Source organism: Talaromyces stipitatus, genomic scaffold (assembly GCF_000003125.1).
Source record: "Talaromyces stipitatus ATCC 10500 scf_1105507295517 genomic scaffold, whole genome shotgun sequence".
Lineage (NCBI taxonomy): Eukaryota > Fungi > Ascomycota > Eurotiomycetes > Eurotiales > Trichocomaceae > Talaromyces > Talaromyces stipitatus.
Window position 1 is genome coordinate 15,699 of NW_002990121.1, and position 21,456 is coordinate 37,154.

A 21,456-nucleotide genomic window follows, 5' to 3' on the forward strand; every position below is an offset into this window, starting at 1 on the left:
AGGAATTTTATAAAATGATGAAACCATCGCATATGACATGCATCGAGTGACTGGGGTCTTTCACATCAAGAACCTTTACTGTGATGGCTACTCTATCCTAGACATGTGCATGGCACCGGGCGGGTTTCTTGCGATAGCCCTCAGCTGTAACCCTGAAGCCCAAGCACTAGCATTCAGCTTACCGAGAATAGATGGGGGGCACCGGGTTCTCCTACCCAAGCGTCCCAGCGTTACTCTCAAGTTTCTGGATGTAACAATGTTGGCAGAGGATATGGGACTGTCTTGTATTCCAAACGAGCATCCGGATGCTGGAAATTTTCTTCCGAGTCAATTCGATCCAAGACAATCTTTTGATCTTATAATATGTGATGGTCAAGTGCTCCGCAATCACGGCCGTGCTGACTATCGTGTACGTACAGAAGCTAGTAGATTATGTCTTACGCAACTGACAATCGCACTCAATCACCTCACTCCAGGAGGGACGATGATCGTCCTTCTCCACAAAGTCGAGGCTCTAGCTACGGTGCAGCTCTTGCACACATTCGACAAGTTTGCTTCTATCCAGTTGTTCAAGCATACGAGATTCCACGCCAAACGATCTTCCTTCTATATGCTGGCAACCAATATTAGAGCTGATTCTGAAGATGCGAAGACTGCTATTGAAAGATGGAAATTTCAGTGGAAGATTGCAACGTTCGGTACTGATAAAGATTATTGTGGAGCGAGTCAATTGGATATGTCAGATGTTGAGGTTATTTTGAAGGAGTTCGGCCCCCGATTGATCAGCCTAGGACGCAGAATTTGGGAGATCTAAGCGAATGCCCTGGAGAAGGCGCCATTCATAAGAACAACCCCGTCCTCATGAGATACTGTATTATACTTGTCACACATTTGGTGAGACAAGTAGGGGTTAGATCACAGCTTAACCAGGAAGTTACTTTGGTGGAATGATGTTTCATTTAGCAATCTAGTGTCATGTCTTGGACAGGATTTTCTAATCAAAGTCAAGATACAATTTTCAAAAGGGTAGATAGTTGAAAAAGGCCGAGAACTCCTTGGGCTGAAACAAATAAGTGATATCTATATAGGTTGCATGAAGTCATCTAGCTCTGTTACTAAGTTAATGGCTCAAGGTTGATACTCAAGAATAACCATTTTCGCTTTCTGGTGTACATAGTCTTGAAGGACTAATCGTATCTGGTCGCGGACTCGGCTGGACGCCGCCACTGAAAGTTTGTCAGTAGATGAAGCGATCGCTCATAGATGGCGCATACCCATCACCAATGACTCTCCCTTTTCTTCTTTAGCGTTTGGAAGCCGCTTAATGAGCTCTCCAGACATTTCCGCATGCAGGATCTGATCATAATTTGCATGGCCGTTGTAAACGACGGCTCGGTCGTGGTTTCCAAATTTCATCACGTCGCCAATGATCTGACCAGATTTCACGTGGATAGAGATGGTCAAGATCTAGTCCAGCTCAGCATCTGATTGCACTAGCAAGTGAGGAAAATACCACTTACGTAACGCTTCTTTAAGACGTCATCTTCGAGGAGACTGTTTAGGGTACCTTGCACCGCGATTGCGATGTCTTGATATGTTAGCGGAAGATAGCTTGACGTCATAGTACTCACCAAGAGTTTTAACCTCCCAGACAAGATGCACTCTTCTCGTTCGAGATGCCGAGGTATTATAGCTATACACGAGCTTTTTGAGATAAGGAATGGCAGCTGTGATACCAAAGCCACTTGCTACAAACATAACACTCTCATAACGATCGACGTTTTCGCTCCTGCCATGTGGTCCGATGATAAACGCGCGCAATGAAGCTGATCCCTCTTGAGCTGAACGGGCCTGTTTGAGCAATTCGCGAGAAAATCCACGTCGAGGCTGAATCAGAATGTCCAACGTCTCCTGGCAGCTGTGAGACCAGGAGGTAACCATGAATGGATGCATTTGTGTCCATGACCACCAGGTCACCGAAGGTATCCATAAATTGATGTACTGTCCCGCTTTAATCCTCACCGGTCGTGTGAGGGCCACACGAACTTGAATGATTACGTTCGAATCATTCTCTCCCTCAATTCTCGGGCGGTTACAGGAAACCCGCGCCCGAGGCCATCCACGCAACGAGAAGATCCTATTTCGATAGATGAGAAAGCCAAGCTGTAGGAGCAGCGCTATTGAGAGCAACACGAATGTGGTAATGATACAAATCTTTGATAGGCGATTACCAGACGGAATATGACGCTACATAGCATATAAAAGAATATATGCAAGGACTTGATGGGTTCGAAGGAACACTTCGAAAATGTGACGGCGAATATACGGCAGTGTAAAGAGTGTGAGTCCCACAACACATCCGGCCCCCTATTTTCAAATCAGAGACAATATGCACGAAGAGGTCAACAACTTACAATAAGTGCAAAAAGGTTGCTCGTTCGATCCAATGAGAAACTACTCTGGATAGTGGAAATTAAGACAACATGTAGGACTAACAAACCGCTCACCATCCAAGCAGTGCCCCGGTGGATCTGGAGACATGTGTGGCGAGAAATACTCAATATATCTGAGTAGAAGCTCACGTGTCCCGCCGTATATGAAGCGACCATATTGACCACAGCCAGAGTCCCTGATCTATCTGCAAATTCTGTTGGCGAAGAGACACCGAAGCAGAGACAGAACAGATTGACCCCAGTATAGAGAAGGTGAATTAACACAGCCCCACGTGTCCATGGGCCAACGAAGCGATGGCGACGAAGAAAGAATGGAAAAATCAAATAACGAGAAATGTACAGTTCAAGGCTCTTGGCTAATTGATACAAATACGGAAGAATACTGATCAGGAAAAGAGCGACAAAAACACCGCCGGCGGTGATGGCATAAATGCTGATGATATCCATGTTGTGAGGAAGGCCTAAGAAAAGGAGAGAACGAAGACTGTGGGAAGCCTCTGGTATTTATCTAGCCAGTCCGTCATGTGAGAGACTGGGCTTCTGTTCTGTTTCAAGAGATTCACGTCCATCTAAGCCAATCACGAGACTAGCTCGTACTCGGCGTCGTCGAATTAGCAAGATTACGCTGCTGTTCACTCCAGGAACACCAGAAGACAACAATGTCTGGAGAACCTTCTAGATGATCAGCTGTGTGTCATACCTCTTTTGAAAATCGAGGAAAGTCGAGACTTCAGTTGAGTGAATAACCTCTTTTCCCATGACTATTCTCAAATCCTTTCATATTTCGGTTGATCCTAGCATTACTCGAAATGGCCACCGGTTCACCACATTATATTCAAGGTTATATGTGTTGAGGACGGAGCATCGAAGAACCCGAGCACGGTAAGTCTATTCGTGAAGATTTAAAGACTACCATTTTTAATCGAGGTAAAGTTTTTTTGCCTAGTCGTCTGTTTATATTCCGTTTAATTTAGGGTGGTGATCTAGCGACACCCCCCTAGTTCCAGCGACACCAGGGTGTCGTTCTAGCGACACCCCCACGTGACTCAGTTATACGGATTGGATAATTTTCACGTGTCATGTGATCAGAAAATCAAATTTCCTTCCAAACATTGCCATATTTGGCAATGGAATCTAGGGTTAGGGCTAAGTCTATCACATCACTATCAATTGTCATTTTTCCTGCTAGTCTAATCATACAGTATTTCAGCAAAGTAAGATTCTTGTCTCAGAAAAGAAATTGCACCTTCCTTGCCTGTTACTCATTCTCATCGCCTAGCCATGGCGCTGGCTGGCCACGGCCACGTCGCTTGCTTCTTCTGATCTGATTCTCGTTGGTCTTATTATCCCTGTTCTCACTAATTTCATTATCATTATTCTCGTGACTTTGAGTGCTAACTTCACTGGTGCCTGCAGAGCCGCTACCACATTCGCCACCCTGCTGTCTTCCTCCACGCCCACGACCCGCCTGTCCTCCTCCATGACTACCACGACCTCGTTGTCTTGCTCCACGCCCACTCCTTGCCTGTCCTCCTCCACAGCTACTACGTATGTGGCCACTTCCTTGTCCTCGGCTTGATTCTTGAGTCAATAGATGTTCAAATGCAGAGGGATCTCTTCTAGTAGATCTATCTTCAGCTGACTGGCTCTGCTCGCTTGTAGTTGGCCAGTTAATTGTACCAGGAGGACGGCCACGCGGTCTGATTACTTCTAGCTCCAGGACTAATTCTCGTGGATCCACAGGAGGAAGGTCTTCGTCGGTATGCAGCCGCCAATGTGGACAGAATTCAAAAAGCTCAATCGATATGTCAGCCTCATAGTATTCCTTGATTTTGTGGATGCAAGGAATCCCTAGAGTCCGTCGAGTCACACCCGTGCAGGGCTTAATTGGCTTTTTATCAGGGGCGCTCTCTGGGAGGTATCTTTCAAAGATACTATGGATTATTTTCAGTGCATGACTTGAGACCTTCTTCAAAACATGCTTAAAAAGCCGCAGGTTCTTGAAATCTATCTTTATTCGGACGCGCTCATCCTCAATTTCCTGCCATATTTTTTGGTGTTGTTTTTCAATTGTCATTTCAATTGATAGTGTGGCTCTAAGTAGGTCCATTGTGGAAGTTCCAAGGTCACGTTTGATAATCTAATGGGCACCTTCAACCTGTGAGCTTGCTTGCTTGTTGAGATGCAGATACTCATTGGTATAGTATTTTAAAAAGTGTTTTGCTGTATCTTCCTGAAGCCATTCTTTCTTGATATATTCGAAGACCGTGTCCCACACATTATGGCTGTATTTAGCCCTGAAATTATTCCACTCAGCATCTTTCTCTTCCTCAGTATATGCATTGACGAGTTTCATAAAGTCCTACCAAAAAGCGACCCAATGAGCTTCAACCTTCTCTTTAAATTCATCAACTAGGGTGCTCTTCATACCCTTGCCCTCATAATCGATTCGAATGACTTCCTGGCGTAGAGCTGGCCGACACTTAACCATCAGATTCTTTTGGATGTGCCAAATGCATAAGATATTTCGTGTATATAGAAATATAGCTTCAATAGCACCCATTAGGGCCTAATCTTTGTCGGTAATGATTGTTTTTGGATGCCCTAGCCCCATACGGAAGATTACCTGCTCAAGGCTTTTAAGAATAAATGAATAAGACTCCTCCTTTTCATTTTTCATGAAGCTAAATCCGACCTAGAATGTCTTATTGGTTCCCGTGCAGCCAACAATATCAAGAAGGGGCATTCGATATTTATTGGTCTTGTAAGTGGAATCTAAAAAGAGCACAGTATTGTAAAGCTATAGTAAATCTAAACAGCTCTTATGGGTTAAGAACACAGCTGTGACAATATCATCATGGGTTTGGTAATTGACAACCCAGTCTCCAGTCTCCGGGAATGAGCTGAGAAGGACGTGAATTGGCTCTCGACCATTTAAGAAGCGCTTTCGCATGTTGCGTCTGAAATTGTATATATCTCAGTCCTTTATCCCAACATTATCTCCACGCTTCTTCCTAAGTGAAGCAATGATATGGCGTGTGTCAATTCCATTCTCTAGTTGGGCTTCGATTTGGGTAGCATGTTCAAGTATTTGACGATAACAATGGACTGAATGAGTGGATATTGGCGACAGATCGTGATTATGGTGTTTTTCTTTGATATTAACAAGCCAAGTGTCATCTTGCTGAAGTCGCAGGACGATGGAGAAGGGATAGTCAGTAAGTATTGTGCTCTCTTGTCGCGTACGCTCAACCACACGATCATGGTACTCCCCTCCTAGAGAGCACTTCACAAACACAGTCTTGATATGGCCATTTTTAGCTCTCTTTGAGCGCCGTTTGGAAACCGCATAGCCGTGGTTCTGGGCAAAGTTGTTGATGAATTCAATAATAGTATCAGGTGAGTCAAATACTTCTTCTTCTAGACGAGGGGGAAGTGGAATTCGATTGTGAAGATCATTTTGAGGTTCTGCATCATCTCCAGAGCTTTCATAGCCCTGGAGGAGGGACGCTAATAACTGATTTGAGGCCATTAAGTCGCTATGCCATAAGATAAAGGATGCAAATGTTTGACGACCTGCATCTTGTGTGACAATAAGACTGCATGCCTGAGTGCCTTAAGACCATTGAGCGCTGCTTTAATCTAGCCCTAACCCTAGATTCCATTGCCAAATATGGCAATGTTTGGAAGGAAATTTGATTTTCTAATCACATGACACGTGAAAATTATCCAATCCGTATAACTGAGTCACGTGGGGGTGTCGCTAGAACGACACCCTGGTGTCGCTAGATCACCACCCTAAATATATAGTAAGTGGGTCAAGAGGCTAGTAAAACAATACAAAGTGTTGCCACCAAAAGAAGCCATTTCTGACTCTAAAGCTGAGCAGTTAATCAAATGCAGAGACCAGATCCAGGAACAGGATGCCAGAAATAGTTAGGGCTAAGTTGTGGATCCAGGTGTAAGTCTCGATCACATGATTGTAAAATGGCGAGGGAAAGGTGCGTGGTAAGAAGGATTTGGTGCGAGGTTTAGTCACATGACTTAGCGTCTTGGCGAAAGTTCGACAAAATGTCGAACTTTTGCCAAGAAAATTATGTAATCAGTGTTCACCGCTTGCTCCTTTGAGAGGGCTGGGCGCCAAGCCGAGTTCGACAAAAGTTCGACACCCAGTGCGGAACACCACTAATATTAGGTGACATCAAACGGGAACCATAATGACCTCACCATCGGGAAGACAGCTTCAACGCAGCGACACCAAACGGGAACTCTTGGTGACCTGCGATACGATCAGCGACTCCGAACGGGAATAGGCAGGCCTGGTTTGTGAATAAGTTTAGGTTGACTTACGTCAAACGCTGACTGGGCTTCGTTTGGTCAACAGTCCGTTTTGATAGTTCTTAGATCAATGCTAAAAGCCGAAATGATTGAGTTCTTTAGGCCAGTATTGAGTTAGTTGACTATAATCAAGTGACCAGCTATTCTAAGGCTATTGCGAACCGTTTATAAATCGTGTGCACTGCACATCTCAATATGCATGCCATGGAGGTTCTGACTCGGCAGGTATAAGAAGGCTCTTCATCAGTATTCATTGTTGATCAATTTCCTGAATCTCGAGCATCCAACACTCATCAGAGTAACTGTGAACAGTGTCCAGAGCCCTGACAAATACCAGGAATCCTGACTTATTCTAAAGAAAGAATACTATATAGTCATTAGCTCTATCGAGGACAGTCCATTGCTAAACTTTCGTACCTTTAGAAGAGTTCGAGAATCAATATCGCTCGTTCCGGTAACGAAGCTTTTAGCCATTATCCATGACATACTGGTTGTATCTGGGCTACCGTCAAGATTGAGAAGCTCATCGGCGATCTTGTAAACCGCTTGCACGTCACAAGAAATATCTTTTGTCTTTCCTACTTGGATCATGCTTTTCCCAATATCTCCTACTTGAGGTATCAGCGGAATGGTAGTAAATCGTCACTAGTGAAATCAATCACCAATTTTAATTTCGCCATCTTCATTAAGATAGATATTATCACAATGCAAGTCGCCATGGCTAATATTGAGAACTTCGTATGACTAGTGGAGGCACATGAGCTCAAGTATGGGCGGTTTTTCATTCTTCGTGAAGGCGCTGTCGGCGAGGATGAGCGTATCGTCTGTTTGTATGCTGATGATCCCGACTCCTTCCTTATGGCCGGAGCAATGAAAACGGCATGGTGTCAGATAATCCGGATTTGCAACAAGGTATATAATCAAAAACCATCCTCAAACGTATAAACCTTCACCTGGTGCACCTGAAACTCGACTTGAGACGTCATGACCGTATTGTTTGGAACAGTGAGAACCCCAAGTCTGCTAGTTGTTACACATCTTGGCAAAATATCTATATAAACCCGGCTTTGGAACCTGATGTACTCAGAGAGAACAGAACAGATAGAATCTTGCTACTCACTTCTTTATTTTTACCATCCTTGTAACAATTATTCAGGATTGGCCTGGAGTTAACCCACCAATCCAACAAATTTCCTATATACTTGTCGCGTCGCCTCCCCCCACCCTAGACCGGGTGGTGGTCGGCCCGGACTCAAGGGCCACCCGGACTCAAGGGCCAAAAAATATGAAGTCTCATGTAAAATGTTTTACAGTCCACCAACGCCATATAAATTGCATATAAAAACTAGACAGGTGTTAAATACAAGCATTGTTCACCTATCTCCCTGAGTATCAAAGAAAAATCTGCTGTTTTGAGGCTCTGTTGAAGCCACTTCTTCCATCGGCTGCGGCACGCCAACGACATGGCTCTTATAGATTTTCAACAAATCCCCATCATGACGGCGTTTTATGAGGCGATTCGCATCTTTTACATAGAGTGCACCACTCGCTTTGACTTGGCGCTTTGTAGTTTTTTGATTCTTGCGCGTTGCTATATCACGAACCTTGGCAAAGCTCTCACGGTGTAGATCGCCTAATTCGGCCAAGGTGAGACTGCCTTGATTAACCACTTTTATACGGCGTGAAAGGCCCGGGCTTACTTTGTCAAGAATATCCTTTATACTGTCAATCGATTTCTCAATCTTATTGACATAGCGACGTAGTTTTACGGCCGTTGATGGTAGAGATATTGATTTTGTAGTTGGTGAGCTGGGAATAGTGTCATCCGCCTCGCTATATATTTTTAGTGCATCCCCTTCAGCAACAAGTGCTTCAAATGCTTCCTCTGGCTGAAGCATCATATCAAGTATAAGCCGAGGATTAAGAGGCCAAATTCCTCGCTCTCTCCAGCCGTGCCGAATCGTTCATGTGGTAAATGTCTTTATCCGGATATCGCGTAATTCTTCAAAAAAGTCGTTTTTATCAAAATCAAAGCCACCCAAGCGTGCAATCTTGTTCACAACCCGTCCATGAACATGTTTATATTGCTGAAATGGCACTCCATCGAGCGGTTGTAAAAAATGCGTAGAATGAGGCGGAAATCGGAATGGGCGAATGTGCCAAATTTCACAATATTGCACGAACTGTATAGTAAGATGAGTTGTATGATTATCCATAAGAAGTAACTGCCAATCCGGGAAGGCCCCGGGCCTAGAGAAGTGGTTAAAGTGTTGAAGCCATTCGAATGCGATCTCATCTGTGATAAATCCATTCAAAGCAGGTGCAACTAGCCAGTCGTCATTTTTTATATGCCGGTACCATTCCTCCAAATGGACCTTGCCTTTTGGAATCAATAAAGGTGGTATAATCTTTCCTTCGGCATTTATACCCTCAATGACAGTAATTGATTCTCGAGAGGACAGGCTAGATACCCTTTTTGATGTTTTTGGATATGCTGTTACCACCGCTTCATCTTTTTCTTGTCCAACAATGAATCCGGTCTCGTTAAAGTTCCACAGATTTTGAGGGCGAATTTTGTATTGTTGTATAGCGAGCTCGAGGTCAATAAACCAGCGCTCAATCTCACCATAATGCTCTGCAACGGTACGTTCCTTTTCTTGAGGTTTTTGAACGATTCGTACATATTGTTTTGGCAGGCGCTTGATAAAATCGTGTACCCAATTTTTTCCGGCACGAGGGGCCTCTCCTGGACCACTGAAATCTTTGCCGAGCAAATAATTCGCACTTTCTTCAATTTGCTGATTCGTAGGAGGCGCACCTATATTATCTAGATACTCAATCCATAGAATAAGTGCCTTTTCTTGATCTAGAGATAGTAGGCGCCTCGTAGGTGGGCGTGTTGAGCGAGAGGGTAAGCCATGCCACCGACGGGACAGTTTTTTGCGAGACACCCCATATTCACGCGATAATTTGCTAAAATTCGGCTTTTTTTCGTGTTGACACGCACTGAGGGCCTTTGCAATCAATTCCTCCTCTTCTTTATATAATTTAGGGGTCATTTTGGCTCTGGTTTTGATGTTTGTAAATGCCAAGTTGAGATTTTGAAATTTTTGGCCCTTGAGTCCGGGTGGCCCTTGAGTCCGGGCCGACCACCACCCGGTCTAGGGTGGGGAGAGGCGACGCGACAAGTAGATAGTCTTTCCCCAGGCTTGGCAAGGATAATTCCCGCTCGGATAATCGGATGGATAATCCTTATCCGTTCTACGGATAATCCATCGATTAATCACGGATAATTGGCAGAATCTCACCGCCTATAATCCCACCAAATTATTCAACTTCTAGTTATCCCATGATGATTCCCAACTCAAATTCTATAATTATTTTGTATAAAATATGGATTCCGATGCATATTTATCTGATTTTCTATCTCTACCTACTGCTGATTCAGTGGAAACCGAGTCAAAAAGGGGAAAACGCCAACAGCTCAGGTAACATGGGCTCATACTCGTCCAGCTCAAGATGGAGAGGCCCAATTTCATCGAGATCGGCCAATTCAGTACTGCATTCACTGTACGACATCGTCATATGGTACCTCAGTTACTACTAATATGCGAAATCATCTCAAATCAAAGCATCAGATCTTTATCAATTCTACTCCAAGCCCCCTACAACAATCAATACTCAATCAATTACAACAACTATACTCGAAAGCAGACTCCTTAGGTCAGACACAACAGATTGATACTCAAGCCTTTCAAAGGATATTGAGTCAAGATATTATTGATGATGCATTAGTGTCATTAATCGTTGTACGAAACCTTCCATTCTCTGTTGTTGAATGGCCTGAGTTTCATACTTTATGTCGAGTGCTCAATCCAGAATCAGAGAGATATATTATTACAGCGCACAACTCTATCCCTAAGAGAATTGAACAATCGTGGCTCGTCCAGAAGGATATTATACGAAAGAAGCTCCAGTCAGCATTATCAAGCGTTCATCTTTCACTTGATATCTGGACCTCTCCAAATCGGCTCCTTTTTCTTGGGATCTGTGCTCATTTTGTTGAACAGAGTGAAGAGAAGTTATCAAAGGCTCTTATTGCCCTTCGTATAGTGGCAAATCATAGTGGAGAAGAGCAATTTATTACTCTTCTTCCAGTCTTAAAAGACTATAGGATTTTGTAAAAGCTTGGTGCTGTTGTTTGTGATAATCATACTGCAAATGACAAGCTTTGTCGCACTATAGCTAAATATCTTCGGGAAGAAGGGATTAAATGGGACCCAACATATCGGTGAATCTTTTGTATTGGCCATGTTATTAACTTGGCTGTATAAGCCTTTCTATTTCATGATATAGTGGATATTGAGCAACTTAGCCTATATGATGAACACGAAGTCATGGAAGAAGAAAGAGCAAATGATATACAAAGAAAGGCTACTTTCCACTCAATTGGGCCACTTGGAAAACTTCATAATATTATGGCACATATTCGTGGCTCAGCTGGCCGTACAAAAGAATTCAAAGATTTGGCTGGGAGGCTAATTCCACTTGATAATCGTACAAGATGGAATAGCTGGTATTATATGCTCTCTGTGGCTCTTCAATTCGATGCTGCTCTTGATAGCTATACAAAAAGGCATTTGGATACTCTTGAAGCAGAGTATTTATCTCCAACAGACTGGGAAAAGCTTTGTACGACAAGCAAATTCCTAAGTCTTTTTAACCGAGCTACCCTAAAAACTCAAGGGGATCAAGCAACAATTGATAATGTGCTTTTTGTGATGGATATTATTATTAAGCACTTTGAAAATGCCTTAGTAAGTTAAACTCTATAAGGAGATCCTATTAGAAATTTTAATTTTATAGGGTTCTAACTCCTGATAAACCTAACTAATATTGTATAGCAGGTTGAATATGTATCAGATAAGGAATTCTGCGCTCGAATTCAGAATGGTTGGGATGCCTTTAATAAATATTACAGCAAATCAGATGATTCACCTCTTTATGCTGCAGCACTTATTCTTCATCCAGCTCGCCGTATAAGGTATATTCAGGCTAATTAGAAAAAGAGCTGGCAAAAGCCTGCACTTCAGAAGGTTAAAAAGCTTTGGGAAGAATATCGCAATAATGCTCCTTATCCTATGATCATGCGATCATATGAAAATGATCAACCTCGAGATCTTGATGACTTTGATCGAATTGCAGAAGACCTTGACGGATTTTCGCGACCAGCAAGTCAGGATGAATTTGAAGACTATAATACTGAGTCTCCACGCAAGATTTGTACAAGTGCTCTAACTTGGTGGTGTCAAGATGAGCAACAAAAGCGCTGGCCAAGGCTTTCATACATAGCAATTGATATCTTATCAATTCCAGCAATGAGTGATGAACCTGAGAGAGTATTTTCAGGAGCACGTCATACAATCTCATGGGAAAGGGCACAGCTATCAGCTGAAAATATTGAGAGAATAGAGTGTTTAAAACACTGGGCAAAAACCGGTATTGCAGAAGAGAAACTTAAGGGCTAGTTAATTAAATATATTACATTTATGTATTGGCTATACGGAAACTATTGTAATTTATCCCGGATTATCCGATAATCGATGTAATTTTACGTTTGATAAGGATTATCCATCCGTGCCGTAAGGATTAATCCTTGCCAAGCCTGCTCAGAACCACAACACAAGCGACATTTTAGGAAACAAAACAAACCTACAGCGCAGATGGGATATACAGACTATTTATTGAGCTGTTGGGACGTCAGCCTTCAGAAGAGGGGATTGTTAGAATAAGCACGTCACAGCTAATGGATAAACTGTCACACTTACCCAAGAAGGTTAGCCTAGGGCTTTACCGTCCCTCACCGCCTGAGGAATAACCCTACCTGAGGAATAATTTCAACGGCTTACTGTACAGAATATTTTGAAGCTTTACAACACCATATAATAATTAAATATAGTGAATTTCTGGTGTAGCACTAAATAAGCTATGGCGAATCTAAAAGCATAAAAGTTAATCGCGAAAACGTGCAGGGGGCCGTATCGCGCGGCCCCTACGGTTTGTAGTAACAACCACCTCATTATCCTCCACATGAGCCTCAGGTTGCACTCTTGGCTTTGCTTGCCTAGAAATTTGCTTTGTAGGCCTTTTTGAAGCCTTTGGAGTTGATATAACATCATTTTGAAGCTGTAAATCAGCTAGCTTAGCCAATTCTTGCTCGTCCTTAAGCCGTTGCTTTTCCGCAGCCTCTTGCTCACGCTGCTCGCGTTTTTCTTGTCGGATTTGAGCTCTTTTAACCTTTTCAGCCTCTCTAGCTTGCTTTTTAAGCTGTTGTTGAAGCTTTTTATCATCTTTATGAGCCTGCTTCTGCGCGGCTTCGTCATTTTTTTGAGAAATAATATCACGAGCTTGCTGAACCTTAGTAGGGCTCATAAAAAGCGCTCCACCATCTTGTTCTGATGGTAAACCTAGTAATAAAGGCTGTTTCTTGTTTTTAGGCTTCTTTGCATTTATGAGAGCTTTTTTCAGGCCTTGATTCTCATTTTGAAGCAAGATAAGCTGAGTAGAAAGATGTGACACCGTTTCTCGAAGCTGTACAGCCTTTTCATCATAAATATTGTTAACAACAGTTTTAACAAGCTTCTCAAGCCGTCTCCAATCTTCTGGAGGAATAATTGAAGCTCCGGATTCGCTTGAGAATGGCCGGCTGGTGATTTTCTTGTTGAATTTGTTGATAACAATCTCCGGATCAAAGGGATATAGACCAGTCGTTCTGAATGCTGAATTGATATTCTTGCTTATAAAAACCTCATTCCAGCTAGCCCAAAAAAGGCGAAAAAAGTCACGTTTAGTGAGCCGGGTGAAGCCTTGGCTATCCCTTATAAAATCATCCAATTGCTTCGTATAAGCGTTAGAAAGAGGCGAGAAAAGAGCGACATCAAGAGGCTGTAAAGTATGTGTTGCATGAGCCGGAAAGATTGCTAATAGAATTCGATTCGAGTCGCAGTATTCAATAAACTTCATTGTAACATGGGATCCATGCCCATCGAGGATAAGAAGGCGCCATCCCCGGCTTGCTTGAGATTTTGTCTCTTTATCAAAAACATCCACCAACCAGCGATATCCGATATCATTATTAGTCCACCCTGACTCTGAGGCTGCAAAGAAGCATCTCTGTGTTTGGGGATCGTAATCTTGAAGCCAAGAATCCTGTATAAAGCCCGATTTTGCCATATAAATAAGACTAGGCGCTAAAGCAGTTCCATTGGCACAGATACAACCAATTGTTGTAATCCATTCTCGATTTCCATCCTGAAGATGCTGCTTATAGCCCCCTTGCTCATATTTGCGCCGAGTAAAGATTCTTTTCCGTTTTGTGCTTACTCCAAGCATGAAGCCCTTCTCATCCATATTATAGATTTGCTCTGGGCCGAGGTTATATTGCTGTATTTTCCGTCCAATAAGCTCAAAATATAAAGCATATTTATATGCCGAATCTGCCTTTTTTCTATCCGAATCAAGGCCCGTTGAATAGCGAGAAATCACCTTATCCGAATGAGCCTTGAGCCAGCGTGAAGCCCAGTTTTTCCCAGGCTCTTTACCAGATATTTCTCTTGCAAAGTTCGCTAACATTGAATTTGTAGGGGGCAGGCCTCGCTCGGTGAGTTGATTTATCCATTTTATAAGCGCTCTTGATTGCGTGGTGGTGAGTATTCGTTGCTTGTCGTATTGCTCTTCTTTTGAGCCTGTAACGCCGTGAAAACGTTTATAAAGGCCCGATTGGCTAACGCCGTATGTTCTTGCAACCAAACTAATATTAGGCTTTTCTCCAGGATCCGCTGAACGTAATGCTGCAAGTGCGAGCTCCATTGAAGCCATATTGGTTGATATATCGCGGTGTGAAATATTCGCGATTTTTCGCGTTTTGGGGTAAATTTATTCCTCAGGTGGGTTTATTCCTCAGGCGGTGAGGGACGGTATCTATCACAGGATAGTGCGGAACCAAGAACAAGCTAGGACAAGTTAGGGCTAGGAACTAATCAGGCGATTAGACATATTGTAGCAGAAGATACAATATGTATAATCAAGCGATACAACAAGATGTATCAGGGGATACAACGATGATGAATATAAAGACACTCATTTACCATGTATTTAGTTTTATTTTACCGTCTTGAATTAACCGTGCTAAGTACCCCTTAGCTTTGACAACTTGAGTATACGTTCTTCTATCGAACCGGATATTCATCCTTTTATTAAGACTTTGCTTTCAAGAAGCCTTTCGTACTTAGAAGCCTTATAACTTCAGCTCGTTATAAGCTATCCGAGATATACTCGACGGTAGTTTGACCGAAGTTTCCGACAGCTAGGCGGATGCGATAGTGAAACATTAATAAATATAGTATATAAAACAAGCATTTAACGGTCTAGGAAGAGGATATTAGGTAGTAAAAGAAAAAAAGTGAGAGCTAAATGCAAGAGAAAGAAAAGAAAGAGTGCTTATGATTTATCTACTGGCAATTAAGAAAGCTATACTGTGATTTTAAAAGTCATAGATGTGAAATTCGCCTATTGCTGGTAATTTCCTGGAGAGGCTGTCTACACTTAATATCTCTAGTAAATGGCATTGGTATTGCTGGAGTTGGAGGGCCAAAGTCGACTTCTATTATTTGTAAGGACGCTGATAACTCTGACACTGGTGTAAGTCCTATGTGTGATAGTGTAGTATAGGGAACCAGTTGAGAATTGCTTTGATCTAGTGTCGAGGGTAGTAATATTGTAACAACCAACATGCTTGTCCAATCTCTTAGGGATTAGGGTTGGTTTGATACGAGGGCAAACTCAACGGAGAGTGGCAAAAGTGTGGATACTTCAGCTGGTCATGGTCAAATGTTCAGCTGGCTATGGAAAACTTTCAGCTGGCTGTGGTCAATGATGTTTGCCACGAAACAACATCGATGTCTCTTATATAGAATGCATGCTGCGGAAGCAGGAGAGATAGGTTTCAGTACATTGACATTCCATACCCTACCTTGTGTGCTTAGCCTTCAGTGATTCCTCTCGAACGTAATTATATATATATCCCTTGTAACGTTGTTACAGCTACATCCGAAGAGTACAAGTAGGAAACCAAATATAGGGTGGTGTATCGTTCAATTATTCCGAGCCCCTATCTTAGGTATCGGTATTAAGCCGGTATTGCACATTCAGAACCCAGTTTTACGTGAATAGGCTCCAGCAGATACCTACTGAAAAGATGACTGACGTCATGTATTTTGATGGTAAATCTTTGTACAGCGAAACTTCAGGAATATTGTTACTCCGGGGCTTTTTTTTTGGCATATCTGTGCTGCTGCAGTATTGTCTTATCGTTAAGGCACCGATGAAGGCTGGCCTACTATAGAGATGTCTGAAAATTTGTCTCAATCCATGGTACTGTAGAATGTGAAAGTAACAATCAAACCGTTCGCTCATATACCTACCTCAATTTCTCTTTATATCTTACAGGTCTTACAGGCGAGTTCGAAGTGAGGCTCACAATTGATTCTGTATCAAAGATAAGTATGATTTATAGTAAGCTGATACAGAAACATATTTATTTATCTTGACTATGGCGAAACTGCGCATGACAGACTAATTTAGTTCCGTGGAAGATGTGGCTTGGTATAATACTACATTAATATCACTAATTTGATATGTAACCCTAATCTATTGCTATAACTCCACTTATCGGTGGAGTAGACAAGCTTTCCTTTGGTCATGGGATAAGATTATGTAGTATGTACTAGTCTTAGAAGGGAAGGTGCTTACAGTGATAAACGACCATTTCGAGTCAAATACTACACAGCTCATTACTTATAAACTCCCCTTCCTAAGCTCTTGTAGTTTTCACCCCCGTCGTGCCGCCTTGGTTGTATTGTCTCATCTTAATATTTCTCTCCCAATATGGCATCCAATGATCTCGATGTTCAAATAACAGAATCTCACGATGTTTCACCAACTCCGGAGACCAAAGAAGTTGATCCAAAGAATAATACCTTCACAAGCGACAACGATGTAGAGCACGGCCTGAAATTTGAGCCCGAGGAAGAAGGAGTCACTACAGTGGTGGAAACTGCCAATGATCTTGTCACAAAAGTCATCCATGTCCAGGATGACCCAAATATGTCTGTGGTGACCTTCCGTGTGATTTTCCTTGGTTTGTTATCCCACAAGTAAGCCGCTTGAGATATCTTTACCAACCTTCATTTAGGCCTCGGACTTTCCATCTTCGGCTCCGTCCTTCAGGAAATCTTTTACTTCAAACCGCAGACTATCTTTGTCTCTTTGGTTTTCTTGACTGTTTGGGCCTACATTCTCGGTGATTTAATGGCTGTGCTCATTCCGACAAAGATTGATTGGAGGATTGGTGGCCTCCACATCACTGATGGTGGATTACTACGTTATCTAAACCCGGGTCCCTTCAACTCCAAGGAGCATGCTGTATGTTGCGGAGAGGAAGAAATGAAAGTCAATCCGCAATCAAAATTCGCTGACGTTCCTCTTATAGGCAATCACAATCATGGCATCAGCAGCTGCGCAGTCAGCATTGGCTACCGAGGCGCTCGCTGCTCAATACCTATTTTACGGAGGCTATCCGAGTAAAGGAGCCGGCATTTTTATTGTCTTGACATCTCAGCTCCTCGGCTTTGGTATTACTGGGCTTTTGCGCGACGTGCTAGTATTTCCAACGAAGATGATCTGGCCAATGACAATCCCGGTTTCCAGCTTGCTTGAGACAATCCACCGTGACCGAAAGGAGACTAAGCGGAAAATGCGAATATGGTATGCTGTATTCCTGGCTGTGTTTATATGGGAACTCTTTCCCGAGTATATTTTCACCACCTTGATTGGCATTTCGGTCTTCTGTCTTGCAGATCAGCATAATCTTTTCTTTACCAATTTCTTTGGCGGAGCTACAGGAAACGAAGGCCTTGGGGTGCTCAATATTTCGTTTGACTGGAATTATATTGCTCCTTTTTTCAACCCGCTTTGGTATCCCCTTCAAAGTACTGTGAATACCTTGATTGGAATCATTGGTTGTTACGCGCTTCTCATAGGTCAGGGAATCCGTCTTTCTTGCCAATTGTCAACTTTATGCTAATTTCGCTAGGCCTCTAGGTCTATACTACGGTAACATTTGGGAAGCCAAGAGTCTCCCTTTTATGTCCCAAGACCTATTCAATCTTACGAACGCAAATTCCACAACCTACAATATTTACAACCAGTCCCTCATCTTGAATGATAACTTTGAAATTGACAATGCAAAGCTCGAGGCGGAGGGTATTCCATATTTGACAGCAACCTACTTAGCCTATCTTCTCACCACAAACATGGGCATGACCGCAACAATCGTATACATGTTTTTGTGGAACCGAGATGATTTAAAGGCTGCGTGGAGCTGGGCATCCCCGTCACAAATTCTGAAAGACTTTAGTCTTCAAAGGCTTCAGTTCTGGCGTAATCAGGAGACTCCCGAGGAGAGGCTGCAAAGAAAGCAGGACGATTCAACTCTGGACCCCCATTACAAGCTGATGATGAGGAATAAATACGCAGAAGTGCCTTTGTGGTGGTGGGCCCTCGTCCTTGTTGTCTGCTGGGCTGTGGGTCTTGGTTGTCTTTACTCAATGAAGGTACGAAGATGTCGATGACTGCTCACAGAATTTCATCCTTCTTTTTTATGATAATAAAATGCTAACAAATTTATAGTCTACTTTACCCTGGTGGGGATTTCTGGTTTCTACGATTTTCACTTTCATTTTCGTCCTCTTTTTCGGCGCCCAAATGGGAATGACAGGTTTTCAATTCAATCAACAACCAATTTGTCAGATGCTTGCCGGATATATGTTCCCTGGTCGTCCCCTTGCCAACTTTTACTTCACTTGCTTCACGTTCAATGCAACTCAACAGGCTCAGCTCCTAGCTAAAGATCTGAGACTGGCTCAGTATTCACATTTACCACCACGCATAACCTTTGCGGTTCAAATAGCAGGCTGCATAGTTGGAGGGCTGATGAATTGGGTCATCATGGATACTGTTGTAGCCGCACAAGAGCCTCTCCTGGTATCTATTCAGGGCTCTAGCATTTGGTCCGGACAGAACATTCAACAGTTCAACTCTCTAGCTATAGCATGGAGTATAGCGCCCAAACTTTTCAGTATTGGTGCGCGTTATGAATGGGTTACGATTGTGTTCCTTTTGGGATTCCTTGTCCCTGTTCCAGCATACATTATGTACAAGATCACTGGCAACCGACTTTGGGGCTATCTTAACCCATCAATCATTCTCTGGTTTATGGGGAATCTTTTTGTTGGAATCAACAGTGGGTTCACGACCTTCTTCATTGTCGCGTTCGTCTTTCAATGGTATATTCGAAAATACCACCCCAGATTCTTTGTCGAATGGAACTATCTCATCTCGGCGGCATTGGACGGTGGCACACAAATCATGGTCTTTATTCTTACATTCGCTGTAGCAGGAGGCAGTGGCACCGCTCATCCATTCCCTACCTGGGCAGGGAATCCTGATTTGTCGCTCCATAACACAGACTACTGCATGGTCAATCCCGCAAATCAGTGATTGGATTGCGGATTTGTCAAATTGTTTCCAATGCCGGTACTTGAGCATCAAGGACAATGTTTGTGTATCAATCACTTCTTTATGTACACGTTTGATCTCCCAATGCGTGTTTGAGTATGTTAAGGTCCGGATGTATATGTCCATCCCGGTAGTTCGGGGGAGTGATTGATAACGTAGGACCCAGAAACCTACCAACAGCAATAAATACGGAAGAAAATTTCTACCTATCAAACAGGATCCCCTCTTGAATGGAAATTACTAATAAATTTATACTCTTCCTCAACCCAACGAATTAAATTTGGATCTGAGCGCCTTGGGTAAGCCTGCTCAATCAAATTTGACACTAAAGTCTAAAATGTAATTAACATATTCATCACACAACGCTTTTAGCATAGTTGGCGTGATTATTTACTGTTGTCTAGGGCAGTTTGGTGAAGCTTTCGCATTTCCAAACAGTTCAAGGTTCGATTGAATATAATAGACTGCTTTGCAGCTACACTTTGCAGTACGCGCAACCTGAGATACAGGCCCATCACTTCTTAGAATATCACATATGAGTTGAACTGTTGATCGTGCAAGAGGTGGTGCCATCCTATAGTACAAGGCCGTATCATGTTTAAGTAACTGGTGTACTACGTCGAAGAAAGGAATGAAAGGGATGGAAATGGCAAGGTTGGTAACCACGTCTAGGCAGCGATACATGTAATTTACGGGCGCATCAAATCTGCTACCCGATGGTGAAAGTTACACGAGCGAGGGTTATTCCGGATCTAGCCGTATACTTGTCGCGTCGCCTCTCCCCACCCTAGACCGGGTGGTGGTCGGCCCGGACTCAAGGGCCACCCGGACTCAAGGGCCAAAAATTTCAAAATCTCAACTTGGCATTTACAAACATCAAAACCAGAGCCAAAATGACCCCTAAATTATATAAAGAAGAGGAGGAATTGATTGCAAAGGCCCTCAGTGCGTGTCAACACGAAAAAAAGCCGAATTTTAGCAAATTATCGCGTGAATATGGGGTGTCTCGCAAAAAACTGTCCCGTCGGTGGCATGGCTTACCCTCTCGCTCAACACGCCCACCTACGAGGCGCCTACTATCTCTAGATCAAGAAAAGGCACTTATTCTATGGATTGAGTATCTAGATAATATAGGTGCGCCTCCTACGAATCAGCAAATTGAAGAAAGTGCGAATTATTTGCTCGGCAAAGATTTCAGTGGTCCAGGAGAGGCCCCTCGTGCCGGAAAAAATTGGGTATACGATTTTATCAAGCGCCTGCCAAAACAATATGTACGAATCGTTCAAAAACCTCAAGAAAAGGAACGTACCGTTGCAGAGCATTATGGTGAGATTGAGCGCTGGTTTATTGACCTCGAGCTCGCTATACAACAATACAAAATTCGCCCTCAAAATCTGTGGAACTTTAACGAGACCGGATTCATTGTTGGACAAGAAAAAGATGAAGCGGTGGTAACAGCATATCCAAAAACATCAAAAAGGGTATCTAGCCTGTCCTCTCGAGAATCAATTACTGTCATTGAGGGTATAAATGCCGAAGGAAAGATTATACCACCTTTATTGATTCCAAAAGGCAAGGTCCATTTGGAGGAATGGTACCGGCATATAAAAAATGACGACTGGCTAGTTGCACCTGCTTTGAATGGATTTATCACAGATGAGATCGCATTCGAATGGCTTCAACACTTTAACCACTTCTCTAGGCCCGGGGCCTTCCCGGATTGGCAGTTACTTCTTATGGATAATCATACAACTCATCTTACTATACAGTTCGTGCAATATTGTGAAATTTGGCACATTCGCCCATTCCGATTTCCGCCTCATTCTACGCATTTTTTACAACCGCTCGATGGAGTGCCATTTCAGCAATATAAACATGTTCATGGACGGGTTGTGAACAAGATTGCACGCTTGGGTGGCTTTGATTTTGATAAAAACGACTTTTTTGAAGAATTACGCGATATCCGGATAAAGACATTTACCACATGAACGATTCGGCACGGCTGGAGAGAGCGAGGAATTTGGCCTCT

General features: G+C 43.0%; 9 protein-coding genes across 9 annotated transcripts, besides 6 other annotated features; 4 read left to right on the forward strand and 5 right to left on the reverse strand.

Moving 5' to 3' along the window:
• Nucleotides 1-37: 37 nt before the first annotated feature.
• On the forward strand, nucleotides 38-904 carry TSTA_000170 (uncharacterized protein; the record flags this gene model as incomplete). Its single annotated transcript, XM_002487548.1, has 1 exon — nucleotides 38-904. The coding sequence occupies one exon, from the start codon at nucleotides 38-40 to the stop codon at nucleotides 812-814; it is 777 nt and encodes a 258-aa protein (XP_002487593.1). The 3' UTR covers nucleotides 815-904.
• Nucleotides 905-1,128: 224 nt separating this feature from the next.
• Nucleotides 1,129-2,900, reverse strand: TSTA_000180 (uncharacterized protein; the record flags this gene model as incomplete). The annotated part of the gene is made up of 6 exons (XM_002487549.1): nucleotides 1,129-1,226; nucleotides 1,275-1,467; nucleotides 1,521-1,588; nucleotides 1,632-2,247; nucleotides 2,281-2,367; nucleotides 2,415-2,900. 6 exons carry the CDS (start codon nucleotides 2,898-2,900, stop codon nucleotides 1,129-1,131), a joined length of 1,548 nt encoding a protein of 515 aa, XP_002487594.1.
• Nucleotides 2,901-3,711: 811 nt separating this feature from the next.
• On the reverse strand, nucleotides 3,712-4,563 carry TSTA_000190 (uncharacterized protein; the record flags this gene model as incomplete). The annotated part of the gene is made up of 2 exons (XM_002487550.1): nucleotides 3,712-4,364; nucleotides 4,389-4,563. The coding sequence occupies 2 exons, from the start codon at nucleotides 4,561-4,563 to the stop codon at nucleotides 3,712-3,714; spliced, it is 828 nt and encodes a 275-aa protein (XP_002487595.1).
• Nucleotides 4,564-4,593: 30 nt separating this feature from the next.
• Nucleotides 4,594-5,985, reverse strand: TSTA_000200 (uncharacterized protein; the record flags this gene model as incomplete). Its single annotated transcript, XM_002487551.1, has 4 exons — nucleotides 4,594-4,750; nucleotides 4,820-5,022; nucleotides 5,080-5,148; nucleotides 5,449-5,985. The coding sequence occupies 4 exons, from the start codon at nucleotides 5,983-5,985 to the stop codon at nucleotides 4,594-4,596; spliced, it is 966 nt and encodes a 321-aa protein (XP_002487596.1).
• Nucleotides 4,936-5,664: a mobile genetic element.
• Nucleotides 5,986-8,164: 2,179 nt separating the features above from the next.
• On the reverse strand, nucleotides 8,165-9,886 carry TSTA_000210 (uncharacterized protein; the record flags this gene model as incomplete). The annotated part of the gene is made up of 2 exons (XM_002487552.1): nucleotides 8,830-9,886; nucleotides 8,165-8,676 (listed from the first exon to the last, which is right to left on the reverse strand). The coding sequence occupies exons 1-2, from the start codon at nucleotides 9,848-9,850 to the stop codon at nucleotides 8,165-8,167; spliced, it is 1,533 nt and encodes a 510-aa protein (XP_002487597.1). The 5' UTR covers nucleotides 9,851-9,886.
• Nucleotides 8,333-9,841: a mobile genetic element.
• Nucleotides 9,887-10,351: 465 nt separating the features above from the next.
• Nucleotides 10,352-12,313: a mobile genetic element.
• On the forward strand, nucleotides 11,189-12,319 carry TSTA_000220 (uncharacterized protein; the record flags this gene model as incomplete). The annotated part of the gene is made up of 3 exons (XM_002487553.1): nucleotides 11,189-11,608; nucleotides 11,696-11,835; nucleotides 11,863-12,319. 3 exons carry the CDS (start codon nucleotides 11,189-11,191, stop codon nucleotides 12,317-12,319), a joined length of 1,017 nt encoding a protein of 338 aa, XP_002487598.1.
• A 418-nt stretch (nucleotides 12,320-12,737) lies between these two features.
• Nucleotides 12,738-14,669, reverse strand: TSTA_000230 (pogo transposable element, putative; the record flags this gene model as incomplete). Its single annotated transcript, XM_002487554.1, has 2 exons — nucleotides 12,738-14,234; nucleotides 14,337-14,669. 2 exons carry the CDS (start codon nucleotides 14,667-14,669, stop codon nucleotides 12,804-12,806), a joined length of 1,764 nt encoding a protein of 587 aa, XP_002487599.1. The 3' UTR covers nucleotides 12,738-12,803.
• Nucleotides 13,020-14,666: a mobile genetic element.
• A 2,067-nt stretch (nucleotides 14,670-16,736) lies between the features above and the next one.
• TSTA_000240 (uncharacterized protein) lies at nucleotides 16,737-19,742 on the forward strand (the record flags this gene model as incomplete). The annotated part of the gene is made up of 5 exons (XM_002487555.1): nucleotides 16,737-16,989; nucleotides 17,044-17,273; nucleotides 17,341-17,890; nucleotides 17,952-18,463; nucleotides 18,540-19,742. 5 exons carry the CDS (start codon nucleotides 16,737-16,739, stop codon nucleotides 19,407-19,409), a joined length of 2,415 nt encoding a protein of 804 aa, XP_002487600.1. The 3' UTR covers nucleotides 19,410-19,742.
• Nucleotides 19,743-19,778: 36 nt separating this feature from the next.
• Nucleotides 19,779-20,000: a mobile genetic element.
• A 320-nt stretch (nucleotides 20,001-20,320) lies between these two features.
• Nucleotides 20,321-21,415, forward strand: TSTA_000250 (uncharacterized protein; the record flags this gene model as incomplete). The annotated part of the gene is made up of 2 exons (XM_002487556.1): nucleotides 20,321-20,450; nucleotides 20,562-21,415. The coding sequence occupies 2 exons, from the start codon at nucleotides 20,321-20,323 to the stop codon at nucleotides 21,413-21,415; spliced, it is 984 nt and encodes a 327-aa protein (XP_002487601.1).
• Nucleotides 20,330-21,456: part of a mobile genetic element that runs on past the window's edge.